The following is a 27977-nucleotide window of genomic DNA, read 5'->3' on the forward strand; positions in this document are numbered from 1 at the left end:
TATTGTTTTTGTCCTGTCTGTCATTCTGTCTGAAACTTTAACCTTGCTAATAACTTTTGAACAGTAAGTGCTAGAGCTTTGATATTTCACATGAGTATTCCTTGTGACAAGACCTTTCCGTGGGTACTAAAACTTTTGATCTTGGCATTTGATCTACTTTTAAAAAAATTTGACATTGGTCTTAACTTTTAAATGGTAAATATTAGAGCTTTCATATTGCACATGAACATTTCTTGTGACAAGATCTTTCTACTGGTACCAAGACATTTGTCCTTGTGACCTTGGCCATCTTTGGTATTGGTCATTATTGTGGGCTTTATGTTTCACAAACACATCTTGTTAAATATTATTTTTACACTCAAATGGAGTACATGATCAAGATTTTTCGAGTATATTTCGGAGCTTGCTCAGAGTTGTACTCAAAACAAACGTGGCTGAGTTTGAGTATGTGTTCAGTAAAAGTTTTATTGCCTCCAGGCCTGATCGAGATATAGGGCTCACGGTAGGTGTAACCGGTGGACACGGGATGCTTATTCCTAGGCACCTGTTCAAACCTCTGTGTTTGCCCAACTCTTGATTTTGTATTCTTTATAGGAGTTATGAGACTGATCACTTTGTTATCTTCACCTTATCATTTGAATAAAGTGCATTTACAAACTGCTGTAATAATGACTGTCTCTTGTTCTGCCAATGAAAACAATGTTTCAGTAGTATCTGAACAAGTATTGAAAATGATTCTGTTGTTATAGAGTCCACTCTATTTACAGGTACAGCAGCTCTCCTATCTTCAGAATGCATTACTGCGAGTCTTTTTTTTCCCAGGATGGTTGCGATATTCAAGACAGCAACATGCCTATTGCCATATACCTCATTGTTAAGTTTGTACACTTCTCCAAGGTCAGAATTTCAAATCCTGGTCTGTAATGCCGACATGAAAGTAAACGATGCCCCTCTTGAGGTTCATCCCATTTGGGATATATTTGAAATATCACATACCTCCACACTTTCTACACACAATGCATTACATACCAGGCAACAGTTGAAATGTTGTGCGACCTTTTGATGAACAAGGCGATTTCTATGTACCCTTCATACTTTGTTTGCAAGGAAAGAGGGGGAAAATAAAAAGGTACCTACATGATACATAACAGAAAAAAGGGATATTTATTGAATAAGAAATTTATTGCTAAATTCCATAAATAAGTCATCACCTGGGATATCATCACTAGACAGTTTCTATCACAGAAAAACTGAGGACTGTTTAGTCCCCTATGGACATTTCATTTGTTGGGGTTCTTGTCGTGTATTACATGTCTTTATAGTAATCGATGGAGTGCGAATTCCTATGTGTCCTTGTAGTAATCGTTAAAGTTGAGTCGTAACAAGAAGTCCTGGAGATGTGACTGGTACCCACGCTTCACCAGTTTACTGATAACTGGAAAATAAAATAATGTACAAAAACATCACTGGTGTATATAACAAAATGTATTAACATGTACCCTACAGAAGAAAAGTGTGATCTCGATCCTTCCTATTTCAATTACTATACGCCAGTTCTTACAAGTGTACAAGAAATATCCACAAGATTTGCGAGTAAAATTTAGTTGCAGATATTTATCATTGAAAACCTGCCATTCAGTTTTTGAATCAATGCTCCCAGGAACAAAGTTGAATAAACCTAACAAGATGTATGACACAAAGCTGAACATTTGGAATGAAAATATAATACTCAGTTCAAAATATACCAAAGTCTTAGATGAATGGGTGAAATTATTTTCCAAATGAGATAAATCAGCATTGCAAAGCAAACCATCAGTCACAAAGGCCTGCCCCTGCTCCAAGAACACTGATCAATTCTTTTATTGTGATTTTTGCTTCTAGGAGGACATCCAGTGACATAAGAGAATTCAAAATAGAGTAAAAACTATTCACTGTGGCATTATGCATTATGTGTAATTTTGGAGTGGATCTAAGATTTTAAACGGTTAAAAAAGATCAAATGTGGCATGTTTATGGAAATTAATGAAAGTGGACAGGAGTTTTATCAACCATTCACAAATAAAAAATGGAGAGGGCTGAAATAGGCTATGCCTGCTGCCCAATCCCATTCACTTATTAGTGAATAAAATATTGTTTAAAATAAAAACGATGCATATGATAGCTGGTTTACCGTATAATATTTAAGAACAGATTTTACTCCAGCAGTGGAACAACAAAATTTTTGATCTTCTTGTAGACAGATGTTAAAAAAATTCTCCTTAAAATTCTGCAATGTTAACGTACCTTTGAAGAGAAAAACAGAGTACTGCTTAAAGTTCTGGAAGCACTTAAGCATATGATTGAAGTTTGCATGTGACATCTCTCCTGTGGCTTTATCCCTCGTCCAATCAGCTGCCACCAACAGCAAACGGAACTGAAGGATCAGGCCGAACATGTCGCGGATTATCTTCATGATCTTGGTCGCTTTGGTGTTCAACAAACACCTGTATTACAGAATATATTGAATATGTTACTAGTCAAACACGTGCGAAAATCTTGTAACACTCCATGAATCTAAAGAATTTTTCATTATTTAAGTTTTACAACATGCAATCCATATATGATGCAAAATTTAAGTAAGGCCTACCAAAATAAAATCATTTTACATCAGATGAAAATTTCAGTTGCTGTGTGGCAGGGCATGAAAGAAAAAACTTGAAGCACCACTGTAATAATACTTATATTTAGTGTTCATCCAACTATCAAACAAAAGATGTTAAACTTTTACAAGAAAAAATCTGTATCAAGAGGTAACAGAGGTCAAATTCTTCAAACTGAATATTTCCGTAAATGTGAAAGAAAAATAAGAGAGAGGGGGAAAATGAATTTTAGCCAAAAATATTATTATTTGTTTGCTTTCTTTGTTTTAGTTTGCCAACTTTAGAAAATCTATGCACAATTGATGTAAAACTTAGAATTCATACTGGTTGGCCTATACAAAAAGTACTTGCAAATCAAATACATCACAGCTTGTTGTGTACTCTCCTACCTAAAAATGGCACGGTTGAGGTAGTCATCGTGAATTCTGACCAAGTTGTCCAGATTGTGCAAGTCTGACTTGAGGGAGGCTTTAAACTCATTCCATGTTACAAATATAACCTGATGAGCGATGTAACTCTGCATTACCCTCACAAAGTGCTGCATCTCTTGTCTGAAAACAAGGCATGATTCAGAAAAATGTCAGTAATGAACGTCAGGGTTTGTCATTGACTGTTTGGCAGAAGTGGTCCTGTGGAACGCTGTAGTGTACACAGTACAAATGTTCATTAGTTTCACATTATCACCAGTGAGAGATCGACTTAACCTATGTGAGATTAATAGAATCCTTCATTAGTACGAGTGTGGAATAGGGAAATTCCACCGAGGGGACAAGATTCGCAGTCTAGGACGAGGCTTTGCCAAATCCTAGACAGCGAATCTTGTTCCAGAGGTGGAATTTCCCTATCCCACACGAGTAAATAATGAAGGATTATTTTTCTCACATTTTACCTACAGTTTAGTGCATAAAAGGAGCTTTGAGAAAATTCTAAATTATCAAAATCCTCCTTTGGACTTCGATGCAAAAACTAATTAGATAGGCAGAAAGAGCATACCCAAAAATGGTTTACACTGCAAGTGTAAACTAAAAAACTCAAGGTTGTCCACCAGAAAGCTATACTACATTAAAATGTAAAGAAAACAATGCAAAATATTTTATTTCACCTTGTAACGTAAATCTTCACTGTGTAACGTATATTGTAGAAAATATATGACGTCACAATCAAATGACGTCGAAGCAGTGTGAGACAGAAAAATCTCACATGGCTGTCTCACATGGGCAAAGTCAATCTCACACTGGTGGTAATGTGAGAATTCTCTGTCTCACATTATCACCAGTGTGAGATTGACTTTACCTATGTGAGATTTTTCTGTCTCACATTATCACCAGTGTGAGATCGACTTTACCTATGTGAGATTTCTCTGTCTCACATTATCACCAGTGTGAGATTGACTTTACCTATGTGAGATTTTTCTTTCTCACATTATCACCAGTGAGAGATCGACTTTACCCATGTGAGATTTCTCTGTCTCACATTATCACCAGTGTGACATCGACTTTACCTAATGTGAGATTTTTCTGTCTCACATTATCACCAGTGTGACATCGACTTTGTCCATGTGAGACAGCCATGTGAGATTTCTCTGTCTCACATTATCACCAGTGAGAGATCGACTTTACCCATGTGAGATTTCTCTGTCTCACATTATCACCAGTGTGACATCGACTTTACCCATGTGAGATTTCTCTGTCTCACATTATCACCAGTGTGAGATCGACTTTACCTATGTGAGATTTCTCTGTCTCACATTATCACCAGTGAGACATCGACTTTGTCCATGTGAGACAGCCATGTGAGATTTCTCTGTCTCACATTATCACCAGTGTGAGATCGACTTTACCCATGTGAGATTTCTCTGTCTCACATTATCACCAGTGTGACATCGACTTTACCCATGTGAGATTTCTCTGTCTCACATTATCACCAGTGTGAGATCGACTTTACCTATGTGAGATTTCTCTGTCTCACATTATCACCAGTGAGACATCGACTTTGTCCATGTGAGACAGCCATGTGAGATTTCTCTGTCTCACATTATCACCAGTGTGAGATCGACTTTACCTATGTGAGATTTCTCTGTCTCACATTATCACCAGTGTGAGATCGACTTTACCTATGTGAGATTTCTCTGTCTCACACTGCTGCGACGTCATTGATTGTGACGTCATATATTTTCTATGATAAACGTTACACGGTGAAGATTTACATTACATGGTGAAGAAAATTATTTTGTATTGTTTTATTTCAATTTCAATTTGATATAGCTTTCTGGTGGATAACCGTGGGTATTTAAGTTTACACTTTTAGTTTAGATATAAAATACAAGTATGGCCAATTGACACTTGGTTTCCATGGCAACCAGGCCCAAGCATCACAACGTTATGGTTATCTATGGTGTATCAATACATCATAAATACTTTCTCAAGTATTATCATTTTTCATCATATATCATGGCCACATCATTTTGATAATTGCATAGAACTGGTATTAAGTGTAAACCATTTTCGGGTATGTTCTTTCTGCCTGTCTAATTAGTTTTTGCACTGAAGTTAAAATGAGGATTATGATAATTTTGAATTTTCGCAAAGCTCTTGAATTTATGCACTAAAGTGTGGGTAAAATGTGAGAAAAGTAATCCTACATGTACATCATTTACTCATGTGGGATAGGGAAATTCCACCCTTGGAATGATTTATTGTCTAGAACTCGCAAATCCTCGTCCTAGACTGCAAATCTTGTCCCCTCGGTGAAATTTCCTTATCCCACACTCGTAGTAATGAAGGATTCTATCAAGCTCTCACTACAGGACTAGTGTTAGTATGGACCCCATAGTGAACACAGTACATGTACATTTTCACAGAAACAAAATGCTTACTATCTACAATTAGCATATACAGCAAGATATAAAGTTAGCCCTCTCTGTCTATACTCCTACCTGTACAATTGAAGACGTCTGAACTGGGAGGCATTCCCTGCCTTGTGAAGGAGAGCTGTAACAATAAAAACACAGAATAGTGCAGGAGAGCTGTAACGATAAAAACACAGAATAGTGCAGGAGAGCTGTAACGATAAAAACACAGAATAGTGCAGGAGAGCTGTAACGATAAAAACACAGAATAGTGCAGGAGAGCTGTAACGATAAAAACACAGAATAGTGCAGGGAGAGCTGTAACGATAAAAACACCGCGTGGAAACCCATATGGTTTTTATTGCATTGTCAGTATCTTACAAGTTTGAGGCATAGATGTCTGTGAGGGCTGACTAGTTTCGTTACCTGCCGATTTGAGTAGATGCCCGACATCCTGAGGACTGACTTTAAGTAACTTACAGATGTATGAGGCATAGATGTCTGTGAGGGCTGACTAGTTTCGTTACCTGCCGATTTGAGTAGATGCCCGACATCCTGAGGACTGACTTTAAGTAACTTACAGATGTATGAGGCATAGATGTCTGTGAGGGCTGACTAGTTTCGTTACCTGCCGATTTGAGTAGATGCCCGACATCCTGAGGACTGACTTTAAGTAACTTACAGATGTACATGTACTTGTACGTTTGAGTATGTCAGAGATATTTTTAAAAGTGACTTACCTGTACGTTTGAGTCGATGCCAGACATCTTTGAGAACCCACACTGTCTGTTTCTGGAGCAGCATGAAGGAGAAGATCTGGTTGTACTTATTGATCGAGTCCTCGGTGATAACAATATTCACTGGCCATGAAACCTGTAAAACAACATAATACACTGCAAACCAGTACAAAGGCATAATACACTTTTCCATGGGGTTAAAATTCTGAAGATTTGTAGATTTTGTGCAAAATTGATCATTTGAAATACAGTAATTTCATTTTACTGATATAAAATGCCGCAGATTTTTTATCAACTGAGATGATGTGGAACTAGAGATTGTTTTTATGAAAAACAAATGTCTCCTCTGCTCCCCAAATAGGAAGTGCTCCAAATGAAACCTCCTCCCCTTATTGTACTGCATGGTATGGAGAAAAAAGCATGAGCAGGAACATAGACATTATGAACTCCAATCAGACATATAGGAGAAGAGTTCACAAACTATTTTACACCCTCCACCCCTAAGATCTACAAAAATTTAAAGGAAAACAATTGGATCCTCCTGTCCCTACAATATGCACATCTGCAAATGGCACTGAAGTATTGTAAAAATTTCAAGTCTATCAGATAAGCCATACAGGAGGATAAGCGTTCACAAACTATTTTACATCCTCCGCCCCTCTTAGATCCACTATAACTTTAAAGAAAATAATTGGATCCTCCTGTCTCGACAATATGCACATCTACAAATGGCAATGAAGCATTGCACAAAGTTTCAAGTCTATATAGGAGGAGAAACATTCAAAAGATTTTGTGACAGGCAGATGGACGGACAGACAGAAAGTACAAAAACAATATGTCTCCCCCTGGAAGAGGAGTCATAAATATAGAAGATAAATTGTGTAATACAAGTACATGTATACAATGTTTACCAATATCTAAAAATACCATCTTTTTCATCACATTTACTGCAGTACAAATATTCAATGTTACACATTTAATAAACATGTACACATACACAAGAATCACGAACCAAATTATATTGAAATCAATTCTTTGCAAATGACAATCAATAGTGTATGTAATTACTTACTAAGTAACGGAGTTCCAAGCAGTCTAGAATGGATTTCCCTATTGAAATATCAAAGTCCCATTTTAGCAATTTTAATTGACAGGAATTTTCAATTTTATTAATTTGTAATATGGATTTAAACAGACATTCCTGAAAACTTCAATCCGATTGATTTACAAGTACAGTAGAATACGACATATGACAACTAAAACCTGCCAAGACAGACCTGACTCTGTGATAAGTCCTGGAGGAAACTTGAAGGCAAAGCTGACATTTTCTGCCAGTTTGTCGTCTGTCTGTGTGGATGACTTGAGAGCTTTAGATAGGGCACTGTTTAGAAACAGTGGCGTCAGAGTTTCTCTGGCACTAAGACTGGAGGAAATCTGAAACAGTGAAGCATTGTTTGACTCTGACCAATGTATGACTCAAATACAAGTTCATCATTTACTCTATTTACGGTGTCCATTTCAACACATTTCAATTTTAAGGTCATATGCGATGTTTTTGCCATTTTTCTAAAACTATTCTTGTGTGATTTCCATAATAGGTTAAATTTTGTATCACTTCATCTACAAAAGATATGCCCCTTTACACAAAATTTGTTTCCAGCATTTGGAGCGTTGGGAAACGTGTACCTTAAACAATATTCTAGAATGTCTTCTCAAGATGTGAAACTTCTCATGAATGAAAACTAAAAGACATATGTAATAAAGTCCAAGTGTAGAAATTAAAAATTTTTGCCTAATGTAGCAAAAAATTCCCACTGTAGTATAAAGTCAAAACAAAAAAATTCAAATCCCCTGTGGGATTGGAACACGTGATCTATTATAGATTGTCAGCTCCATGCTTTAATCCACAAAGCAAACAAGATATATGGTTAAATTTAACAGGATTACATTTGTGATTTTTAATTTGCCAAATTGACATACTTCTGTTTGAAAAACTGTGACAATGTGTTAGTTTTTCTTGAATAAATCTTGCTACCTTTTCAAACAAGATATCACTCAGTATCTGTGCAAAGTCTCCGTTTTCCATGAGAAGATAACGTCGGAGTGCCTTCAGGTGCTCCATCAAATGTAACTGTGCGAAGAAATGGTCCAGTAGGCTCTCGTTCACTAACGATATCCTGTAATACAAACATGAAATGGTCCAGTAGGCTCTCGTTCACTAAAGATATCCTGTAATACAAACATGAAATGGTCCAGTAGGCTCTCATTCACTAAAGATATCCTGTAATACAAACATGAAATGGTTCAGTAGGCTCTCGTTCACTAACGATATCCTGTAATACAAACAAGAAATGGTCCAGTAGGCTCTCGTTCACTAACGATATCCTGTAATACAAACAAGAAATGGTCCAGTAGGCTCTCGTTCACTAACGATATCCTGTAATACAAACATGAAATGGTCCAGTAGGCTCTCGTTCACTAACGATATCCTGTGATACAAGCATGTGGTCTAATTCAACACCAAGAACAAAAACGACAGTTTGTAATATAAACATACTGAATATTAAAGCCGAATTTTTATCGAGGATTTAATTTTGGCATTATTAGTGAGGGTGTTGTGATCACTTAAATCAAATATCGCTAAAAAAAATTATTCTGTATTGTACAATGACACAAGTTACTAAAAATCTGAAGTTTGATATGCTGAATGGTGAATGTTTAACATGCCGTACCCTTCATCTCGCCTTCTTTACTATCAACATATAGAGATACTAATTGAACATGTGTAATTTGAATTTTACTTGAGGTAGTTACAAGTACATGTACATCATGATCTTACTGTGAGACTAGTGGCGCCACAACTGATCGCTCCATGATTTCTGTCAGGGGCAGATAATTGTACACGGAGACATCCGTCATTTGAGATATTCCATAATCCCCGTGTCCACCGTACACCATCCCTGATGACATCAGCAGCAAATCAACAGCAGGGGGCTGACCTGATAGACATAATAATCATTTATACAACAGGAGGGGCCTGACCTGATATAATCATTTATACAACAGGAGGGGGCTGACCTGATAGACATGATATAATCATTTATACAACAGAAGGGGGCTGACCTGATAGACATGATATAATCATTTATACAACAGCAGGGGGCTGACCTGATGGACATAATACAATCATTTATACAATAGGAGGGGGCTGACCTGATAGACATAATAATCATTTATACAACAGGAGGGGGCTGACCTGATAGACATGATATAATCATTTACACAACAGGAGGGGGCTGACCTGATAGACATGATATAATCATTAACACAACAGCAGGGGGCTGACCTGATAGACATGATATAATCATTAACACAACAGCAGGGGGTGACCTATTGACGGTAATTATAATCATATATACAACATCATCAGCAAAATAGACATTGGGAATAAGCAAACTCACAATTTATCAAACTTAGATGAACATCCAGCACCCAATCTTAACAAGCAAAGCATCATGAAAATCGGCGTTAACGCTTTAACAGAAATATATTTTACTCAAGTTTTACTAAACTTATTAAGTTCAAGATTTCATCGTAAACTTATGTTACAATAAAAATCAGTTTTATAAAACTTCCTACTTAAGGCCAATTAAAATCAATTGATAGATTATCATCCCCACCCGCCCCTCAAAAAAGGGCCCGCCCCGATTATTTTTTTATTTTCGCAAAAATTACGATTTCAAACAAACTTGCTTCCCAGTGACATGAGTGAATGATTAAAGTCACAGAATGTTGGTTTTATATCTTCTACCAAGGATTCTTTGGATGTTAACTTGATTAACACTTTGTGTGATGCCTTTTGTCATTTTATTTTTCTCGGGAAATAAAGATTAAAAAATTAAATCCTCCCACCCGCCCCATATTTTTTGTGACCCCGGATAATAATCTACTAATTAAGTTGAATTGGGCTAAATTATATTGAAAATTATTGTAACTTTAAGACAGCGTATGGGCTATCCTAAGTTAAGATGTAACTTTAACACAGCGTATGGGCTATCCTAAGTTAAGATGTAACTTTAAGACAGTGTATGGGCTATCCTAAGTTAAGATGTAACTTTAAGACAGCGAATGGGCTATCCTAAGTTAAGATATTTTGCTGAAGTTGTTTTCTTTCATTTAAAAAAAAAGTGGCTGCAGGACATTTTGAGAGAAAATAACGACAAACTTTCCCGCCATCATTGACTTTTAACTACTAATGAACACATTTAATTAGTAAAACAAGAAGTGTTGTATCTTAAGTTATAACTTACGAAATTCTTAAGTCATTTTTTTCATAAGATAAGAAGTTTAGTAAAACTTGCACCTGTACAGTAAAACAGATTCCACATTTCTTACCACATATGTCCCAGTTATCCTGGTACGGAACAGGGCAGTATTGGCCCGATGCCATCCACTCCAGAGGCGGAAGAAAAGGCTGGTCATTTACAACTACAACATGCAGAGACATTGAAAAAATCAATATATGCACCCAGGGGTGCATGAGCCGAGTTGCATGGGATACATTGTAAAGTCAGGAATGATGTGGCATAGTTATAATTGTGAATATTCGGATTTAAACTTTTAGAGTTATCATGCAGATCCAGATATTTCTAAAATTTTCAATCTTTTTTCAGGACTGTGACCTTGATCTTTTTTCTCCAAAATCAATGGGGGGGGGGGGGGGGGGGGTTGGGGGGTTCTTCCTAACCTGCTATCCAACAATATAACCAAGTTTCATTTGATTCAGTTTTAAACTTTTCGAGTTACTGTCCAGAAACATGAAGTTTACAATCTATTTTCGGTCACTGTGACATTGACCTTTGACATTTTTTCTCCAAAATCAATAGGGGCCTTGCTTTGCTGGTATCCAACAATATATCCAAGTTTCATTTGATTCAAATTAAAAAATTTCGAGTTATCCTCCTGAAACCAATTTTTTTTAAAAAATTTTAAATCTACTTTCGGTCACTATAACCTATTTTCTCCAAAATCAATAGGGGTCTTCCTTACCTGGTACCCAACAATATATCAAAGTTTCATTTGATTAGATTGTAAATTTTTCGAGTTATCATCCGGAAACCAATTGTTGATGCCCGCCCGCATCACCAAACCAATAGCCGAGTTCAACTTCTTTGCAACTTGGCTTAAAACACCACCTTTTCCACATTGATTTAATCACATTAATTAGAGCTGTCATATTGCCGTGGTCTAGTATTAAACTAGTTCAATCAAGAACTATTCAGATTTCTTTACAATGTTTGTAACACACCGGTGCAAAGTTTGCCCACCTTTGTCTGCTTTAGGTCCGTAAAGCAGGGCCTGAACCGTAGAATCAGACGAGTGGCCGTGGATGTTCTGTCGCTTAAACTTCTCCAGCCTGGCCTTGTCCACATCGACCCACTCAGACTGCTTCGTGGCGGACATTACATGGGAGAATTTGATCCCCGATCTCTGTGGAGCACTCTCTGTGGATTCTTTTGTAGCCGACATCTGTTCATTCATTCTGATTCTTGGTTTGATTCCGTAGTCCTTGTAGTCCGATTCCAGTGATGCGTAGATCTCCTCGGGCCTTTTGAGCCTCGGGATGTTGATCTGGACCTCCTGTTTGGACAGCTGACTGACATGACCAAACATGCTCGCTGGTTTCACCTTCCACTCCTTTTCCTGGGTCTCAGCTGACACGCCTGACCCCGTCTGACCTTTCAACTTGGGGAAGCTGACCTCCTTGGTCTCTGTAGATTCCTTTGTGGAGTACATATCATCCTGTGGCTTCAGGTGTGGTTTGTATTCTTTTGCCTCTGTCTCTGTGGTTGCACTCATTTGAGTGGAGAGTTTCACTCCAACTTTCACCTTGTCCACAGGCTTGGATTCTTTCGAGGCATGTCGATCCGGCACGATGTGGATCTGTGGTTTGGAGGTTCCATTGTCAGCGGATTCTTTGGATGGATGATGCTCTTGGAAGACGTGGATGGCAGGTTTAGTTGGGGATTCCTCACTTTCCAGGTTCACCTTTCTCCCCTGGGACAAATCCTGCTCCTGTTCTGACTTGCCCCCTTCCTCATGCATCTTCAAGCTTTAAAAAATTGGATCAAATATATGTACACATAAGTAACAATCTCATCACTCTATTTCATGCATGCATTATGCAACTCTATAAAACAAACAATGACATTAATTTATTAATTTTACAAGAAGTATTAATTAATGACAAATAGCCCCCAATCAAAGGGCAAGTTCTAATATCTATGTTTAGCAACAATAGCAACCCTTTGACTCATGACACCCAAGGGCTTAAACAAATTCTTTTCATTAAACCAACCCATGGTGTGAATATCAGTGTTTAAACCCTTCTTAACTTCTCTAGCTAAGATAAATATCTATCTTTTAGTAAACATAGGGCACACCATTTGACCTTGTGATCCCATGGTTGGCTGTATCAAATTTTCAAGAAAATCAAAAACAATCCAGATAGTGCATCACAATTAAAAAAAATAAACGTAGGTCTTGGAAACTGTCAAAAATAACCCAACTATTTAATTTAATAGCTGATATTTCTTCCTGCAAATCTTTAGTATGCTGGCATTTTTTAGAATTCAAATACACATCCCTACCTACAATGTACATTAACAATGAGGAATAAAAACAAAATGCACATTCTGTGATACGGTTGTTCTAGATCACCTCACCTTGACAATCTCCTGGTCGCCCAGGCTGGTAGGTCGACTTCCTCTGGTTCTTCTACTGCTGGGATCAGTGGCGCTGGCTGTGCTATTACTCTCCGTGCCCATTGTGGCAAGTCTGATTCGTCATCTTCTGACTTCCTAAACTCCAACAAAGCTCGGTCAATTTTCCTGCCCTGTTGCAGCAAATACACACACTGTATATGTTCTCTCAATTTTGTGATCAAGTATAATGTGCTAATAAATGCTTTTCATTTTACTTACTGTAGATGTACGTTTTTCTGTGTAGAATTAATTTACGCTATGTACACGTTCATAAACTTTGTGCAGAAATTTGTCCCAGTGTATTTAAAGTGCATTTAAGACATACAATGGCAATCCAAGAAATTTCATAATTTTTAACTTGCAGATTGAACAGAAATTGTTAATAGTGGAATTGTCACAATATATGATACTATATAACTGTATGGATATGATGGGCAAGCTCTCAGATTTGATGGGCAAGCTCTCAGATTTAAGCATGAAGATGTTACCTCTGGGTTAGCTTTGAATTCCTCCTTCCATGCCTTTTCATCTTCGGAGAGGAAATCTCGTCTCGCCTCATCCAGGACTGACCGTCGTATCTTCCACATAGCTCTCTCTTCTCTCAGGGCTGCTTCCTTCGTCAGAGTAGCATAGTAATTAATGATCTCTGCCCTAGAGTAAGAATAAATGAAATATTCAGCAAATTCTCAAGATTTCCTATCTCCAATTGAACAATTTTTTTAAAATCATATGAATAAAAAACAACGATTTCAAAAATGCCATTTCATGCTGATACTCTGTAAATTTTATCTAAAATGAATAGTCAGAGAATACAATGGATTCTGAAAGCATTCATGAAACTATTATAGGCCTGAAAAAATGTTTTACCATTCACAATTTCTGGCATAAAGTCATCAATTAAATTTTTTTTGAACATATTCCCTAGTTACATTATTTATAAAGAAACCAAATAACAAATACTTCTTATGGTCAATAATTCTTGGCCTCAGAGGGCTTTACTTTGTATACAGCATTCAGAGTGGGTTAATATGCAGACTTACACAGAGGGCTTTACTTAGTATACAGCATTCAGAGTGGGTTAATATGCAGACTTACACAGAGGGCGTTATTTAATATACAACATTCAGAGTGGGTTAATATGTAGACTTACACAGAGGGCGTTATTTAGTATACAACATTCAGAGTGGGTTAATATGTAGACTTACACAGAGGGCGTTATTTAGTATACAACATTCAGAGAGGGTTAATATGCAGACTTACACAGAGGGCGTTATTTAATATACAACATTCAGAGTGGGTTAATATGTAGACTTACACAGAGGGTGCTATTTAGTATACAACATTCAGAGAGGGTTAATATGTAGACTTACACAGAGGGTGCTATTTAGTATACAACATTCAGAGAGGGTTAATATGTAGACTTACACAGAGGGTGCTATTTAGTATACAACATTCAGAGAGGGTTAATATGTAGACTTACACAGAGGGCGTTATTTAGTATACAACATTCAGAGAGGGTTAATATGTAGACTTACACAGAGGGTGCTATTTAGTATACAACATTCAGAGAGGGTTAATATGTAGACTTACACAGAGGGCGTTATTTAGTATACAACATTCAGAGAGGGTTAATATGTAGACTTACACAGAGGGTGCTATTTAGTATACAACATTCAGAGTGGGTTAATATGTAGACTTACACAGAGGGCGTTATTTAATATACAACATTCAGAGTGGGTTAATATGCAGACTTACACAGAGGGCGTTATTTAATATACAACATTCAGAGTGGGTTAATATGTAGACTTACACAGAGGGCGTTATTTAATATACAACATTCAGAGTGGGTTAATATGTAGACTTACACAGAGGGCGTTATTTAATATACAGCATTCAGAGTGGGTTAATATGTAGACTTACACAGAGGGCGTTATTTAATATACAACATTCAGAGTGGGTTAATATGTAGACTTACACAGAGGGTGCTATTACATGTATGTAAACTATACCTAGCTTCAGCTTCTAATTCTTTCTCTTTTTCTGTCATCTCTCTCTCCTGAATCTGTAACAATTCCATTCTCTCTCGGTCTGCCTTCTTCTCCATGGAAACAGAATCAGACCGTCTCTACAAATCCAAGACCATAAGAAAATAAAAGTATATCTACGTGAATTTGTGAGTATGACATTAATGTAGACGACGTCAGAAACACAGCTCATGATTAAAACTAACAAATCACCAACATATTTACCTGGAGATCTAACTCCATCTGCTTCTTTAGAATTGCAAACTGTTCTCTTTTCTTTGCATCAACTAGAGATCTATTCTTCATAATAGTTTCTATAAAATGAAACAATTCATCATTATTATACTTCATTTCATCCATGTGTTCCTAATGCTTTGCAGAGTACTTAAAAAAAAGAAAGTTATTGGACAAAACAAACAAGAGTACCACACAATATTCCCACATAACTGGGTATGTAAACATGGCATCGCATAAAGTGAATGCACCTACCCACATCCACACCCTGACCTACACACACAAACACACTCACACACATCCACGCACTTGCACCATTGAGTAATTGAGTCCTCCAGCTGTTATTTAGAGTCTATCAATCATTGCATGATTTCTAATATATGTGTCCGATGCAATTTACATGTCAATAATAAATCTGACACGGACTGAATCCAGCACATAACCAGCGAGAACTAGATGTTAATCACCCCGTATCCGTTCCACTTCCTGTGTGGCTGCTGCCTTGGCTCGCCTCATCAGGTCTCTTTTCCTCTTAACAGCCTGGTCCTCCAGCGCTTGTCTGGAAATAAATTATCAACATACTAGAAATACCAAGATACTTTGATATACACTGTTTTAACCACTTCTGACATTGCAAGCTTGTCATGTTCATCGTAAAATTTCTGATATATCTTTAAACCAGAGTCCAAGATAAATTCCTGCGGAATCTCCATTACCAATGTTTTAGTAATGTTACATGCATATTAATGTTTTATAGTGGTATTTTTCGACGTTGTTAAATGTGCCAATAGAACATGAGTACCAAAACCACTCACATCCGATAGACCATGATCTACCACAAAGCATCCAATAGACCATGATCTTGACATTGCTTCTGACAGACCATGATCTACCACAAACATCCGATAGACCATGATCTACCACAAAGCATCCGACAGACCATGATCTACCACAAAGTATCCAACAGACCTTAATCTGTTAAAATTCAACCGATGGACCATGATCTGTCACAGTGCATCCCATAGACTCTGATCTGCCACAGTGACTAACTCTGAATACTCTAATATCTTCAATTTTGTAAGGTTAAATTTTCATGGCTTGAAAAATCAGGTTCATGTAGGACTTGATCTCGTGGTTGAAGAGTTGTCATTCTTTGTTGTAGTTCAGTTTGTCTTGTCCATGGAGGATTGTAATTTGTTGGTATGTCCATACCATGAAACTCACCCCCCCCCCCCCACCTCCTCCCCAACAATTCCTGATTTACAGTATACTAAAAGAGTACAGTGTACATGTTTTATAAAATATGTCGTACATGCACTCGATATTAAATTCATAGCATGGCTTATACTATATTCCCTGTATTTGTCTGTTGTCGGGCTATCTGTAGACTCAAAATCAAAATTATCGCTTAGTTTAGACAATTTTCCCTGTATACTACAAATACTAACCTAGACATGGTCTGTTGCCGGGCTATCTGTACACTCAAAATTGAATTTATCACTTGGTTTAGACAATTTCCCTGTATTCTTTAAATAATATGTACACAGTGTGACCGTTGGACCGAGCGAAGCATGTACGTAACTCTGTGTCCTGAATGGTAATCATAATTCCGTTAAGTACGGTAGATTATGATTCATTTAAAAAAAATATATTTTGAATGAAATTTCCTTGCTCTAAACACCCAGTAACATCTCAATATTAAAGGAGTTTATATGGGGACAACAGTTTTACATGATCCGCCTATTCACTGAACGCGGGAAATAAAACGCAAGGCGACGTAAACTGTGCATTGTGACGTCACATTTAGCCTCAACTTTTTTCTCTTTTTCAAAGCAAACAATTATAAACAACAATAATACATTCTGTATGCAATGAAAAAGGCCGTTAAAACTAAACAAAATTAACCAATAAATTCAAAATGGTAAAACAGTAACCGTAATTTTATCGTATACTCTTATTCACAGAAACTCATGAACTCGTTCATCTATTTAGTCGTATTACGGTTTTATATGTATTTATTTGCTAAAACCTGTTACAATGATAATTATACTATTCACTTTGAACAAAATGAGTGTTTAAATTACGAATTGCACGTTAGAGTCTTCTATTATTGGCATTCAAAATAAAACACGAATAACTGTTGAAGCAAGTAATGAAAAAATAAATGGCGGCGCCCATATGGATCACGAAAATTTCACTGAACGTATATAGAGATTATCTCTTTTTCTTTTGCTGATTTTGACTTTTTTCTTTTACATACGTGTTACCTTTAGAGCCTTGCTTCGCGGACGGGCCTTTGGCCCGTCCGAGCTTCGTTCGGTATACTAACCTAGACATTAAATTTATCGCCTGGTTTAGACTAACCTAGACATGGTCTGTTGCCGGGCTATCTGCTTCATCTTGCTGATGTAGAGCTGACACTGAGTCATCGTATTATGGAGTTCATTCTCGGAGAACGTCAAGGAGATTCTAGGGATATCCAACTCCTTCACTTCACAAAGGAAATGCTGTAATGATTTAAAGCAGTATTGATTTTTGATCCTAAATCTTAACTTCTACAAGATAATTACCAAGGACTTATGCATGTATTTTCAATATGAAAAATAAATAGTCTTCGTGTGATACATAAGAAAGGCCTCCAAGTCATTTACTGACACATGCTACAAACAAACTTCTAAAAAAAAATAATGAAAATGAGAACTACATGTAAATTTATGTTTTTATAAGTAAAATGAATACAATTTATTCCATGGAATGTAATTATTTCCATGATTTCTCAATTAAGTCTAAAGCAGTGGGCAAAATTTGTATAGAGTTATATTGGGAGAGGTAATATATTTCAACTTTTGAACATCATAGAAAGTTTACAAGTCTTATTTTTTTTAAAGGAATTTCATATTTATACTTATTACAAACAAACTAAGTCAAAACATATATCAAGCCATGAATCCATTTTTTGTTGTTTGTATCAAGTGTCCTTAACAAGTAAATGTACATTTTTTTTCATGGTAATATAAATACAATGGAAGCTTAAGGATAAATTATTAACACATTTAATCCTCATACATATATTAACAAACTGTAATTTAACTTTTGTTTCTTTCAAAGCCTAAATATAGGTTTTTCTGTCAAGTTCCCATTCTACACAAAGAAAGACAACTCTGTTAATGTTTAAGCAAACATACATTCGGAGAGCATGTCCTAAGCAGATTTAGGGATTTGCCACAGATAAAAATATCACTGGCTAAGTTGTGGAGAAATCCTGGGACAAACTCTACATCACGGTCGGTCATTGTGTAACTGTGGGTCCAGTAATGCTTGTCTGAAACCAAAATAAACTCAAATCAGGACGTGAAAATTACTACTACAAATATAACCAAACTAAAAATGAAACTTAAAATCTAGAATAGAAATCAGCATTGAAATTTTTTTCCTCCTGTTGGGAAACCTATTTATCTATTTCATACCAAGTATTTCTAGTTTCAACACGATATTTAAATCCAAATATAAGTTTTCATCTCAGTTTAAGGTCCCCAATGTTGAAACAAATGAAGCGTGATACTTTTCAACTATGAAGTAACTCAGCACTTGTGCTCTAAATTCGGAGAATAATTGAATGTCATCACAAGTAAATTGAAGTTCTATATAGGCTATTTTAAAAACAACTCACCCCTGAACCTGAGATAATCATCGTTAACAGTTATCATAAATTCTCCGTAAGTGTCGTGCATCTCTCCATGGTAGACCCATTCTTTCACAAACCTAGGAATTATATATCCTTTATTTGTATTAAGCAGTTTATAAACTCACTCCTTCACAAACCTAGGAATCAATATCCTATATTTGTATTTATAAAACTCACTCCTTCACAAATCCTGCAATCAATATCCTTTATTTGCATTTGTATTCACATAAACTCACTCCTTCACAAACCTACATGTATGTATGAATATCATATCTCTGTATTTATGCAATCATCAACACATGTCACGTTTATAGAAACTTTTATGATAAATGATACTTTCATAATCCCAATATAAATCTTACAAGTTATACGGGCCACAGGAAGTCTGCAGTATAGAGAGCATCATGGGATAGTTGTCTGTGTTTATGGATTCTGCCGTCTCCTGATACAGATAACTCAGCAGTTCTACCCCCTGATAACAACAAAACACAATACATACAGTAAATATCTGGAACGAGATATCAAACTAATGGAGATAGAGGCAGAAATCACTTCATTCTACATTACAAATTTAAAGTAATCCATTTTATCACATCAATCTTATTCTGGATCGGGCAGTCATTTTGACAGGTGACTCATTACATAAATAACAAGGAGTTTGAGTAACGCAGTCCAACTGGTAGATACCAAGTTCATCAGAAACTATCTTTGACCTGGTAGTATATTGAGTTAGTCTACCTGGTAGTACATCGGGTTAGTCTACCTGGCAGTATATCTGGTTAGTCTACCTGGTAGTACATCGGGTTAGTCTACCTGGTAGTACATCGGGTTAGTCTACCTGGCAGTATATCTGGTTAGTCTACCTGGTAGTACATCGGGTTAGTCTACCTGGTAGTATATCGGGTTAGTCTACATGGTAGTATATCGGGTTAGTCTACCTGGTAGTATATCTGGTTAGTCTACCTGGTAGTACATCGGGTTAGTCTACCTGGTAGTACATCGGGTTAGTCTACCTGGCAGTATATCGGGTTAGTCTACCTGGTAGTACATCGGGTTAGTCTACCTGGTAGTATATCGGGTTAGTCTACCTGGCAGTATATCGGGTTAGTCTACCTGGTAGTATATCGGGTTAGTCTACCTGGTAGTATATCTGGTTAGTCTACCTGGCAGTATATCGGGTTAGTCTACCTGGTAGTTACTGGGCTAATCTGAACCTACCTTTGGAAACTGTTCCAACTGTTGCATTCCTACAGGGTTTTCACAGCGACACAGGGTTGATAAATATCTATAAAAAAACACAATGCAATCTTAATAATAAAATCTGTCATACATGTATATACGTAGTCATTGTGCACCAAGAGTGCAGTGTCAGTTGGTTTATCCACTTGTCATGCAATCCAATTTTTTTTAATTTTCCATGAATCATGTAGTTTGAATTTTTGGCTTATCCATGTGCCATGTAATCTGATGTTTGGCAATATGTACGTTTACTTTGATACATCGAAATTAGGAATCTAATTACAGATTACATGCACATGCAGAGATTGTTTCTGAAATGTCTTAAACCAAAGCATTTAGTACCAAGTGTGACCAGTTTAGGCAAATTGAACAGGATATAAAACAACATTAATGATGAGTTTGATTAAGAATAACGAACTACTTACTTCATCTGGGTGAAGAGATTGTGACAGAGAAACTTGAGATTCAAAATGTTGAGATTGTCTTTAATGGAGAGGACAACAGCAACATAATGATGGAGCACCCGATTCAGAGCGACCAGGAATGCTTGGAAGATTAACCCGCCATTATAAACCGTGCTGGAGGCACAGAAAGCTCGCAGACGACAATAACACGTTCCACAGTCGATGAAGTCGTAGACAAGATTCTGGAAAGCCTCCGGAGACAATCCACGTAATTCACATCCTTCACCAAGGTGAAAAGTCTGCAACTCCTACAGATATAATTAAAAACTCCTACAGATATAATCAAAAACTCCTACAAATATAATTAAAAACTCCTACAAATATAATTAAAAACTCCTACAGATATAATTAAAGATTGAGCGTCTGCAACTCCTACAGATATGATTAAGAACTCCTACAAATATTATCAAAAATTCCTACAAATATAATTAAAGATCGAAAATGAGGAGAATACATGAGCATACTAATTTAAACTGGTACCGAGTACTGACAAAGGAGGACGCATAGAATTTCCATTCTGAAACACTGTCCAGTAACACCAGAGTTTGGCAATATCAGAATCAACAATGTTCAAACACAGTTACTTGAACATACAATGTGTGTATGAGTACTAAATGAGTAAAACAAAAGGTGTTGAATGTTTTTGTCACTTATCACTGTGATGTCATAAAATCTAAGGTCAACTCGGAGTTGGTATTTCCATGATCTTACCTTGTTCATTACAAACAGGTGTGAGGGGATTCCGATCATCAGGTGCAGGAGGTCCTGAGTCACCTGCCTGGGGGTGAACTTTTTGATGGGTGGGGGCTGAAGGTTCGGGGAGAACACACACAGTTCCCTCCTCTTCATCTGACACCACTCCTGGACGCACTGTGAACCCAGCTCTGTCATGTATGGCCTTTCTGTTGGGCCTCGCCTGAAAGTTAAATCTTATTCAGTATCAAGTTGTCTGAGCAAATCTAAAAATTAGGCGTGCAATCGTAATAACATTGTTAATGAAAAAAGTCTATAAAATAGTGCTTGCCATGATTTAAAATATCAAAACAGACATATACAGTATAATTTGTTGATTCCTGATGCCTCTGGTTCCACTGAATTTCTAGATTTACATGTACATACAGTATAATTTGTTGATTCCTGATGCCTCTAGTTCCACAGAAATCTGTTGGATTATAAAGTATCTCAAGTACAGGAATTATATAACTATAAGAGTTACTTCCCTTTGATTTTAGTTTCCTGATGTTGTACATGTACATGTGGTGCCTTTACATCATTATAGATAAAGATGACATTTTTCAAGCAATGGACACACGTACTAGTTCTTTTTATGAAATTATACAGTAGATGATAAACAGCGATGTTTAATTGTGTTTATTCATACCACGTATACACATGCCTTCATATGACAACTCATTTCTTTAAAAAGGAGTCAAAAGTAGTGTGCTTGCTGATTGTATTTTCATCAGATAAAAATCATCATGATCCTTCCAAAAGATTTCTTTTTTCAAAAACAGTATAATGTTCATCTAATCATTGTCTCTCCATTTTCAGCATATACAACGTAAGTACCTTCAATACGGATTTCATTTTCAACCTTGTCAAGTTTTGTTAAGAGATTGTACTGTTTCATGGTAACTTCCAGTGATTTATAGTGAATCAGTATGTTGTCTTCAGTCAAAATCATGATAGTGATTAACATTCGTTCCACAACTTTTCAACAGAGGCGGGATTAGACAGGATAATTACATTTAATTACGAGCAATTCACGGAAACCAGACCCAAAATGTACAATAAACAGTATCCAGAATACACAAAATCTTTAATATTGGAATAAATAGAAATTTGTTTGGGGACAGAATGGAAAAAATTCCAGAGTACCCAAAATCTAAATTGAACAATTAATACTCAGTAATTGTTCGTAATTCTCTGCATAAAAACAATGAAGTATTAGATCTACAAACTCTTGATTCACTGAAAAGAGAAAATGGAACATTAACACTGACCTTCCTCGCTTGTCCCAAGTGTAGAACTGACTCTGGGTGACATTCAGACAGTCGTCCCAGTGAGCCGTGCTGGGACGGAGCTGGACATCGGATATAAACCCACTGGACATCACAGAGAAATCCAAAGCATCAGGGGCAATCTGCTTATCCCTCCGCTGGGGGATGTGGATCTCAAATACACTATAATATCACAGTATATACTATAAAATCTCAACATCCAACATTTCATGAACGATAACTTCTAGATCTCCATCCATTTCAGATTTTGATAGTGATATCGAACTAAATGAAAACAGAAACAACTTTTTGATCAGTTCATTTGTGTGACTTACCCACTTTCAGGAAAGTCTGGTAATTCTAGTTTGTCGTTGAGCGCTACTCGTTTTGGCTGAACCAAACCTCCAAACAGTGAGCCTTTTGATGAAAGGTCAAGGTCATCCGAAAGTGAGCTCTCCTGCAACAAAGAAAGAACCTGATTTTATAATATTGATAAACTGAAACACACCTACACTTTTACATTAATATCACTCATGCTTATTCTACACTTTTACATTAATGTCACTCATGCTTATTCTAACAAAACAGATGTCAATTACATCTTCAAAAGTCAAACAAAAGCAACAAAAATTATAACAAAATAACCTATTCTTTGATTAATCTGTATTTAACTATGAACAAATAAGACCATTACCTGTGACAAAATAATATAAACAAATACAGTGCATTACAGCAGTAAATAATAGAACTGAAGAGTGGTTCAGCACCACATCAACCTCAGATAGTTCACATCGGGTACAAGTTACACTCCGAGTAAACTGAGGCAAGTTAAATAATAAAGTCCACACAATAGAACATCATGTTCATCTTCTTTGTGATCCAAAGAATAGTTAAAATGTTTTACAATATAACAGCATATTTACAGTGTTAATTTACAGAACAACAGCAGGTTTACAGTGATACTTTAGAAAATAACAGCAGGTTTACAGTGCTACTTCACAGAATAACAACAGGTTTACAGTACTACACAGAAGAACAGCAGGTTTACAGTGATACTTTACAGAATAACAGGTTTACAGTGATACTTTACAGAATAACAGCAAGTTTACAGTGATACTTTACAGAATAACAGCAAGTTTACAGTGATACTTTACAGAATAACAGCAGGTTTACAGTGATACTTTACAGAATAACAGCAGGTTTACAGTGATACACAGGGAAATTAAAAATAAAACTTAAAATACACAAGTTGTCAAACTCTTACCATTGATAGATATCCCAAATCTGTTAGTGGCTCTCCCTCAAACAGACTCCTTGATACAGAGAAAAGCAACATTAGGTAGTTAAATGATCCATCTGAAAATCTAAACGTCCTGGTTTCCTAACAATCAAATCAGAATCTATGTTTGATGACTCTTCTGTTGCCTACACATCTCTTACCTAGGATAATGCATGTAGAATGGACTGGCTGGCTTGTACACCGCTGTGTCATGGTAAAGAGTTGGACCCTGAGGAAGATGGTGCTCATCCTAAAGAAATCAGTTGTTAAAACACAAGAAATTAAATCATATTATACCTCACTTAGCTTTCCCTTCCTATATATAAATTTGCAGCATTTTACATAAGAAAATGTAAGTTTCTTTAGATCATATTGCTTCATTCTTGTTAAATTTGCACTCATTGAAAATATCCTCTGTAAAGACCCCCCTCCCCACCATACCTTTTTAAAGATGGGAGGGAGTTGTATTCGATAATGTTTACACTGCAGGTTAAAAAAAAAAGGAAATGATTGATATTTTTTAACATCCTGTCAACCTTTATATTGTAAACAACAACGGGAAGGTGTTGTTCTCCGTGACCAATGACGTGTGACGATTGCTGTGGATGAGAGTCAGCCAGCAAGAGAAGCACCGTCAAAATGGAATCTAGATCAGATAAGTCCACACCGTCATCTGTATACAGATATTAAACAACAATTGATAAAAAAATACTATAACATGCATGTATGATCAAAATCAACACCTCAAGCATTCTAAGGTTTTTAGATGTGATAACTAAACAACAGGGCTTTCAACAAATTTAAAAGTAGGAGGCTGAAATGAAAAAGTAGAAGGCGATCCAATGCTCGGCGCCCTTACGGCCGGGGTAAATGACGCAAAATCCTGCATTCTGGCGGTTTCCTGGCACTTAAATGCAGCTTTGAAATTGTCATTTTTTTGCCTGAAATTTTTACTTTTGCCATGAATTTATTGTTTCATATGTGAAATTTTCTGTTCATGCAAAGACTTAAAAAAATTCAACATTGCAAAGTACTAATTTTGATGCAAAATGAAAAATAAAGTGCATCAAGATAACTACATGTAATTATTTTTTGCAATGCTGTATCAATTATTTTTTAAGTGTCTTTGCTTGAACAGAAACTTTCACTTTTATTTCTACATTTGTACTGAAAGTCTATAAGACTGAATTGTTTTGTAAGAAAGTTTCTACATGCAGAAAGTATTGTTGAAATGAACTAAACTGCATGTTTTGCTCACCCCAATATTTTTTTAAATAAAACCCAAACAATCTTTATTACAAATTAATAAGTAACATTTAAATGACCTATAATTTTATTTTTCCACAAATTCAAGTTAACAGCTACAGATTTGTTGGTAACATAGCGAATTTGTGCTGAAAAATTCTACATTCGTTTTTATTTAATACCACGTACATGGGCATTTGCAAATTAAAAAGAATAGCAAGTCTAAAATCTTTCCTGATTAAATTCTGTTTTCGCTTTAAAATTGTTGATTGATATTATACTCATATCACTTTCACTTCTGGCCTTTTTAAAGCCGAAACTGAACAGGGTATTTGTTCTCTTCATTCCGTCAACATCATTGATTTTTACGTTCAGGACTTGTTGTTATCTTTCGGAACTTCTCGTCTGTGTTGTCACGAATTGGGTAAATCCGAGGCTTTCCGATTATTGCAATTGACGTATTATTTTCTACACCAACAGACGACCAATCAGGTGCCGGTATTTACCTGAACTAAATTTAGCGCAAGTTTTTACATCCTGGTTGATACGGCTGTGATTTCTGAGTCTACTAAAGTTTGGAAGATGTTTAAAGTTTTATAAAAGTTTTTTTCATTGGACATACATTTTTGTCACTAAAGTAGCCGGCACCTAATGTTACTATCGGCGGCGGAAATCCGCCAGCTACCGGCTACTTTTGAAAGCCCTGAAACAATTCAAACAACAAAACAAAAACAAGAGGTCAAAGACCTTGTATCACCTGAGTAACATGCACCGATTCTTATTGGGGCTCATAATGAAGTCATGTATGTACAACAATGTCAACTGAAACAAAATTATTGAGAGGAACACATTTGCAACAACAATTTTAGTATTTTAGGGTTGTTTCTTTATGATCAGACAAATTTTGACAGTTTTTTCTCCATCCTTTGGAAGAAAAGCTTATGCAATTCACAATTTTTGTTTCTTTTTTTCTAATGATGTTTCACACCCAAAGTCATGTAGTTTTTAAAACGAATATAAAATGTTTAATTCTTATTAATGGACAACAATATATAAACAATATATAAAATCCAATAACAATAGGTCAACTGAGTAGACAAGGCGACCAAAACAAAACAAAAAACGAAAAGAAAACTAGTGCTATTTTTCCCCACTGACATCCTAGAAAAATTTAATCTTTTTAAAATTTTTACCATTAATGAAACACATGTACATAAAATTTTTCTGGTAGTCATAGAACAAAACAAAAGCAGTACCATTCTTGAGCTTTGTGAATAGTCCTTCAAGTTTGTCTGCTTTGTCAAATTGTCTTCCCCTGCGGAGATCGTACATGTACTCGTACATCCACAGATCAGGGGGCATGGAATGAAAAAGTGCAAGACGGTCACTGGAAGAAGACATGTTTCATAATATAATTCTGATTTAAATAATCAAGTCCAATATACATGTATACAAGTTGAATTTCTCATAAACATGTCAATTTTAATGCATTAATAAATAAATTATATGGTTTACCATGGTTTCTGTAGCAAACTCATTGAATTGTCGAAATAAGAAAAGAGCCCCCACTACTCTCCAATGAAAACCCTGAGAGTAGACATTTTTATCAAAGCTTTTCACTAATAATAAGTTTTGTAACATGACTGATGTATTAAAGACTAGTTCTAGCTGTGCTTCTGTAACAGTAACATGACTGATGTATTTAAGACTAGTTCTAGTTGTGCTTCTGTAACAGTAACATGACTGATGTATTTAAGACTAGTTCTAGTTGTGCTTCTGTAACAGTAACATGACTGATGTATTTAAGACTAGTTCTAGTTGTGCTTCTGTAACAGTAACATGACTGATGTATTTAAGACTAGTTCTAGTTGTGCTTCTGTAACAGTAACATGGCTGATGTATTTAAGACTAGTTCTTGTTGTGCTTCTGTAACAGTAACATGACTGATGTATTTTAGACTAGTTCTAGTTGTGCTTCTGTAACAGTAACATGAATGATACTCTTACTCGTGTTTCAGATCTCCCAGATGATATCCAAACAGAACATCATAAAGAGTTCTCAGGGCTTTCCGCTGGGCTTGTAACTTTGGCGCCTTTGGATGGTGTAGGGATATTTTGTTGTTTGAGGTGCAGTGGAGGCAACTAAGATGTTTAAACAACTCTGTGATACTGTCTCTACAATTCTCCGCTGTGTTGCTCCACGCCATAACACAAAGCTGTGTCTGGAAGTTCTCTCCAGGTATGATAAACTAGAAAATACTAAAAAGGTTGGAACAATATTGTTTAACACTAACAGCAATTTGTTTTGTTAAACAGCAATTTGTTACATTATCATTACAATGAGAAACACATGTGTCAGTTGTTGGTGCCATTAAATGTAACGTTACATGTAGCACTTTCACTGAACTAGATAGGCCTAGATTGTAGATGTGCACATTCTTGTTCACAATGATAAAATGGCAATAGCATCGATATCTCTGCAAAAGTTTGATTACTTACTTAGGATATACCTAATGGTTTAACTACAACATCCCATTTTCTTTACTCATTATCTCAGTTAGTATTCAAACACTTCATCTACAAACTGTATTGCACTTAAGAAAAGTTTTCTGAAACAAATATTGTTTACCCGCTGCAAATTTTATTTCTTGAATGTCGATCCCGATTACATTTACTATATTGAGGAGGAATGCTACACCAGATATGAATGATATGTACAGCAATGTTTTGAGATTGAAAACTTCCAAATTTACTTTATTTAGTAAAAAAAAAAAAATGAAGTTTTAGTTGAAAGCCACCTGAGAAAATTTTTAAAAATCC

At 36.1% G+C, this 27977-nt stretch overlaps 1 protein-coding gene across 4 annotated transcripts; it reads right to left on the reverse strand.

Moving 5' to 3' along the window:
* Nucleotides 1-1161: 1161 nt before the first annotated feature.
* On the reverse strand, nucleotides 1162-27815 carry LOC125647470 (gamma-tubulin complex component 6-like). Of its 4 annotated transcripts, none has more exons than XM_056142456.1 (31): nucleotides 27657-27814; nucleotides 27165-27406; nucleotides 26415-26545; nucleotides 24450-24586; nucleotides 24075-24163; nucleotides 23899-23947; nucleotides 22970-23091; nucleotides 22638-22817; nucleotides 21346-21550; nucleotides 20596-20882; nucleotides 20150-20216; nucleotides 19294-19403; nucleotides 18917-19008; nucleotides 18432-18568; nucleotides 17611-17753; nucleotides 15714-15805; nucleotides 15238-15326; nucleotides 14998-15113; nucleotides 13477-13639; nucleotides 12950-13119; nucleotides 11552-12336; nucleotides 10620-10712; nucleotides 9064-9223; nucleotides 8260-8401; nucleotides 7502-7658; nucleotides 7297-7334; nucleotides 6228-6360; nucleotides 5575-5629; nucleotides 3029-3190; nucleotides 2284-2483; nucleotides 1162-1435 (listed from the first exon to the last, which is right to left on the reverse strand). In XM_056142456.1, exons 2-31 carry the CDS (start codon nucleotides 27362-27364, stop codon nucleotides 1344-1346), a joined length of 4596 nt encoding a protein of 1531 aa, XP_055998431.1. In that variant the 5' UTR covers nucleotides 27365-27406; nucleotides 27657-27814; the 3' UTR covers nucleotides 1162-1343. The 4 variants fall into 4 exon arrangements, with proteins under 4 accessions (XP_055998431.1, XP_048730099.2, XP_055998433.1 ...); XM_048874142.2 differs by having other exon boundaries at nucleotides 27165-27416; nucleotides 27657-27801; XM_056142458.1 differs by lacking the exons at nucleotides 1162-1435; nucleotides 2284-2483; nucleotides 3029-3190; ... (3 more) ...; nucleotides 7502-7658; nucleotides 8260-8401 and adding an exon at nucleotides 8449-8661 and having other exon boundaries at nucleotides 27657-27815.
* Nucleotides 27816-27977: the final 162 nt, after the last annotated feature.

The sequence above is a fragment of the Ostrea edulis genome, chromosome 6, assembly GCF_947568905.1.
Source record: "Ostrea edulis chromosome 6, xbOstEdul1.1, whole genome shotgun sequence".
NCBI classification, from domain to species: domain Eukaryota; kingdom Metazoa; phylum Mollusca; class Bivalvia; order Ostreida; family Ostreidae; genus Ostrea; species Ostrea edulis.

Coding starts and splice junctions, on each gene's coding strand:
- LOC125647470 (XM_056142456.1), bottom strand. CDS start 27,364: ATGGCGTGGAGCAACACAGCGGAGAATTGTAGAGACAGTATCACAGAG. Junction 9,224..10,619: donor GGATAACTGGGACATATGTG/GTAAGAAATGTG, acceptor TATGTCTATCAG/GTCAGCCCCCTGCTGTTGAT. Junction 1,436..2,283: donor CTCTGTTTTTCTCTTCAAAG/GTACGTTAACAT, acceptor TTTATTTTCCAG/TTATCAGTAAACTGGTGAAG.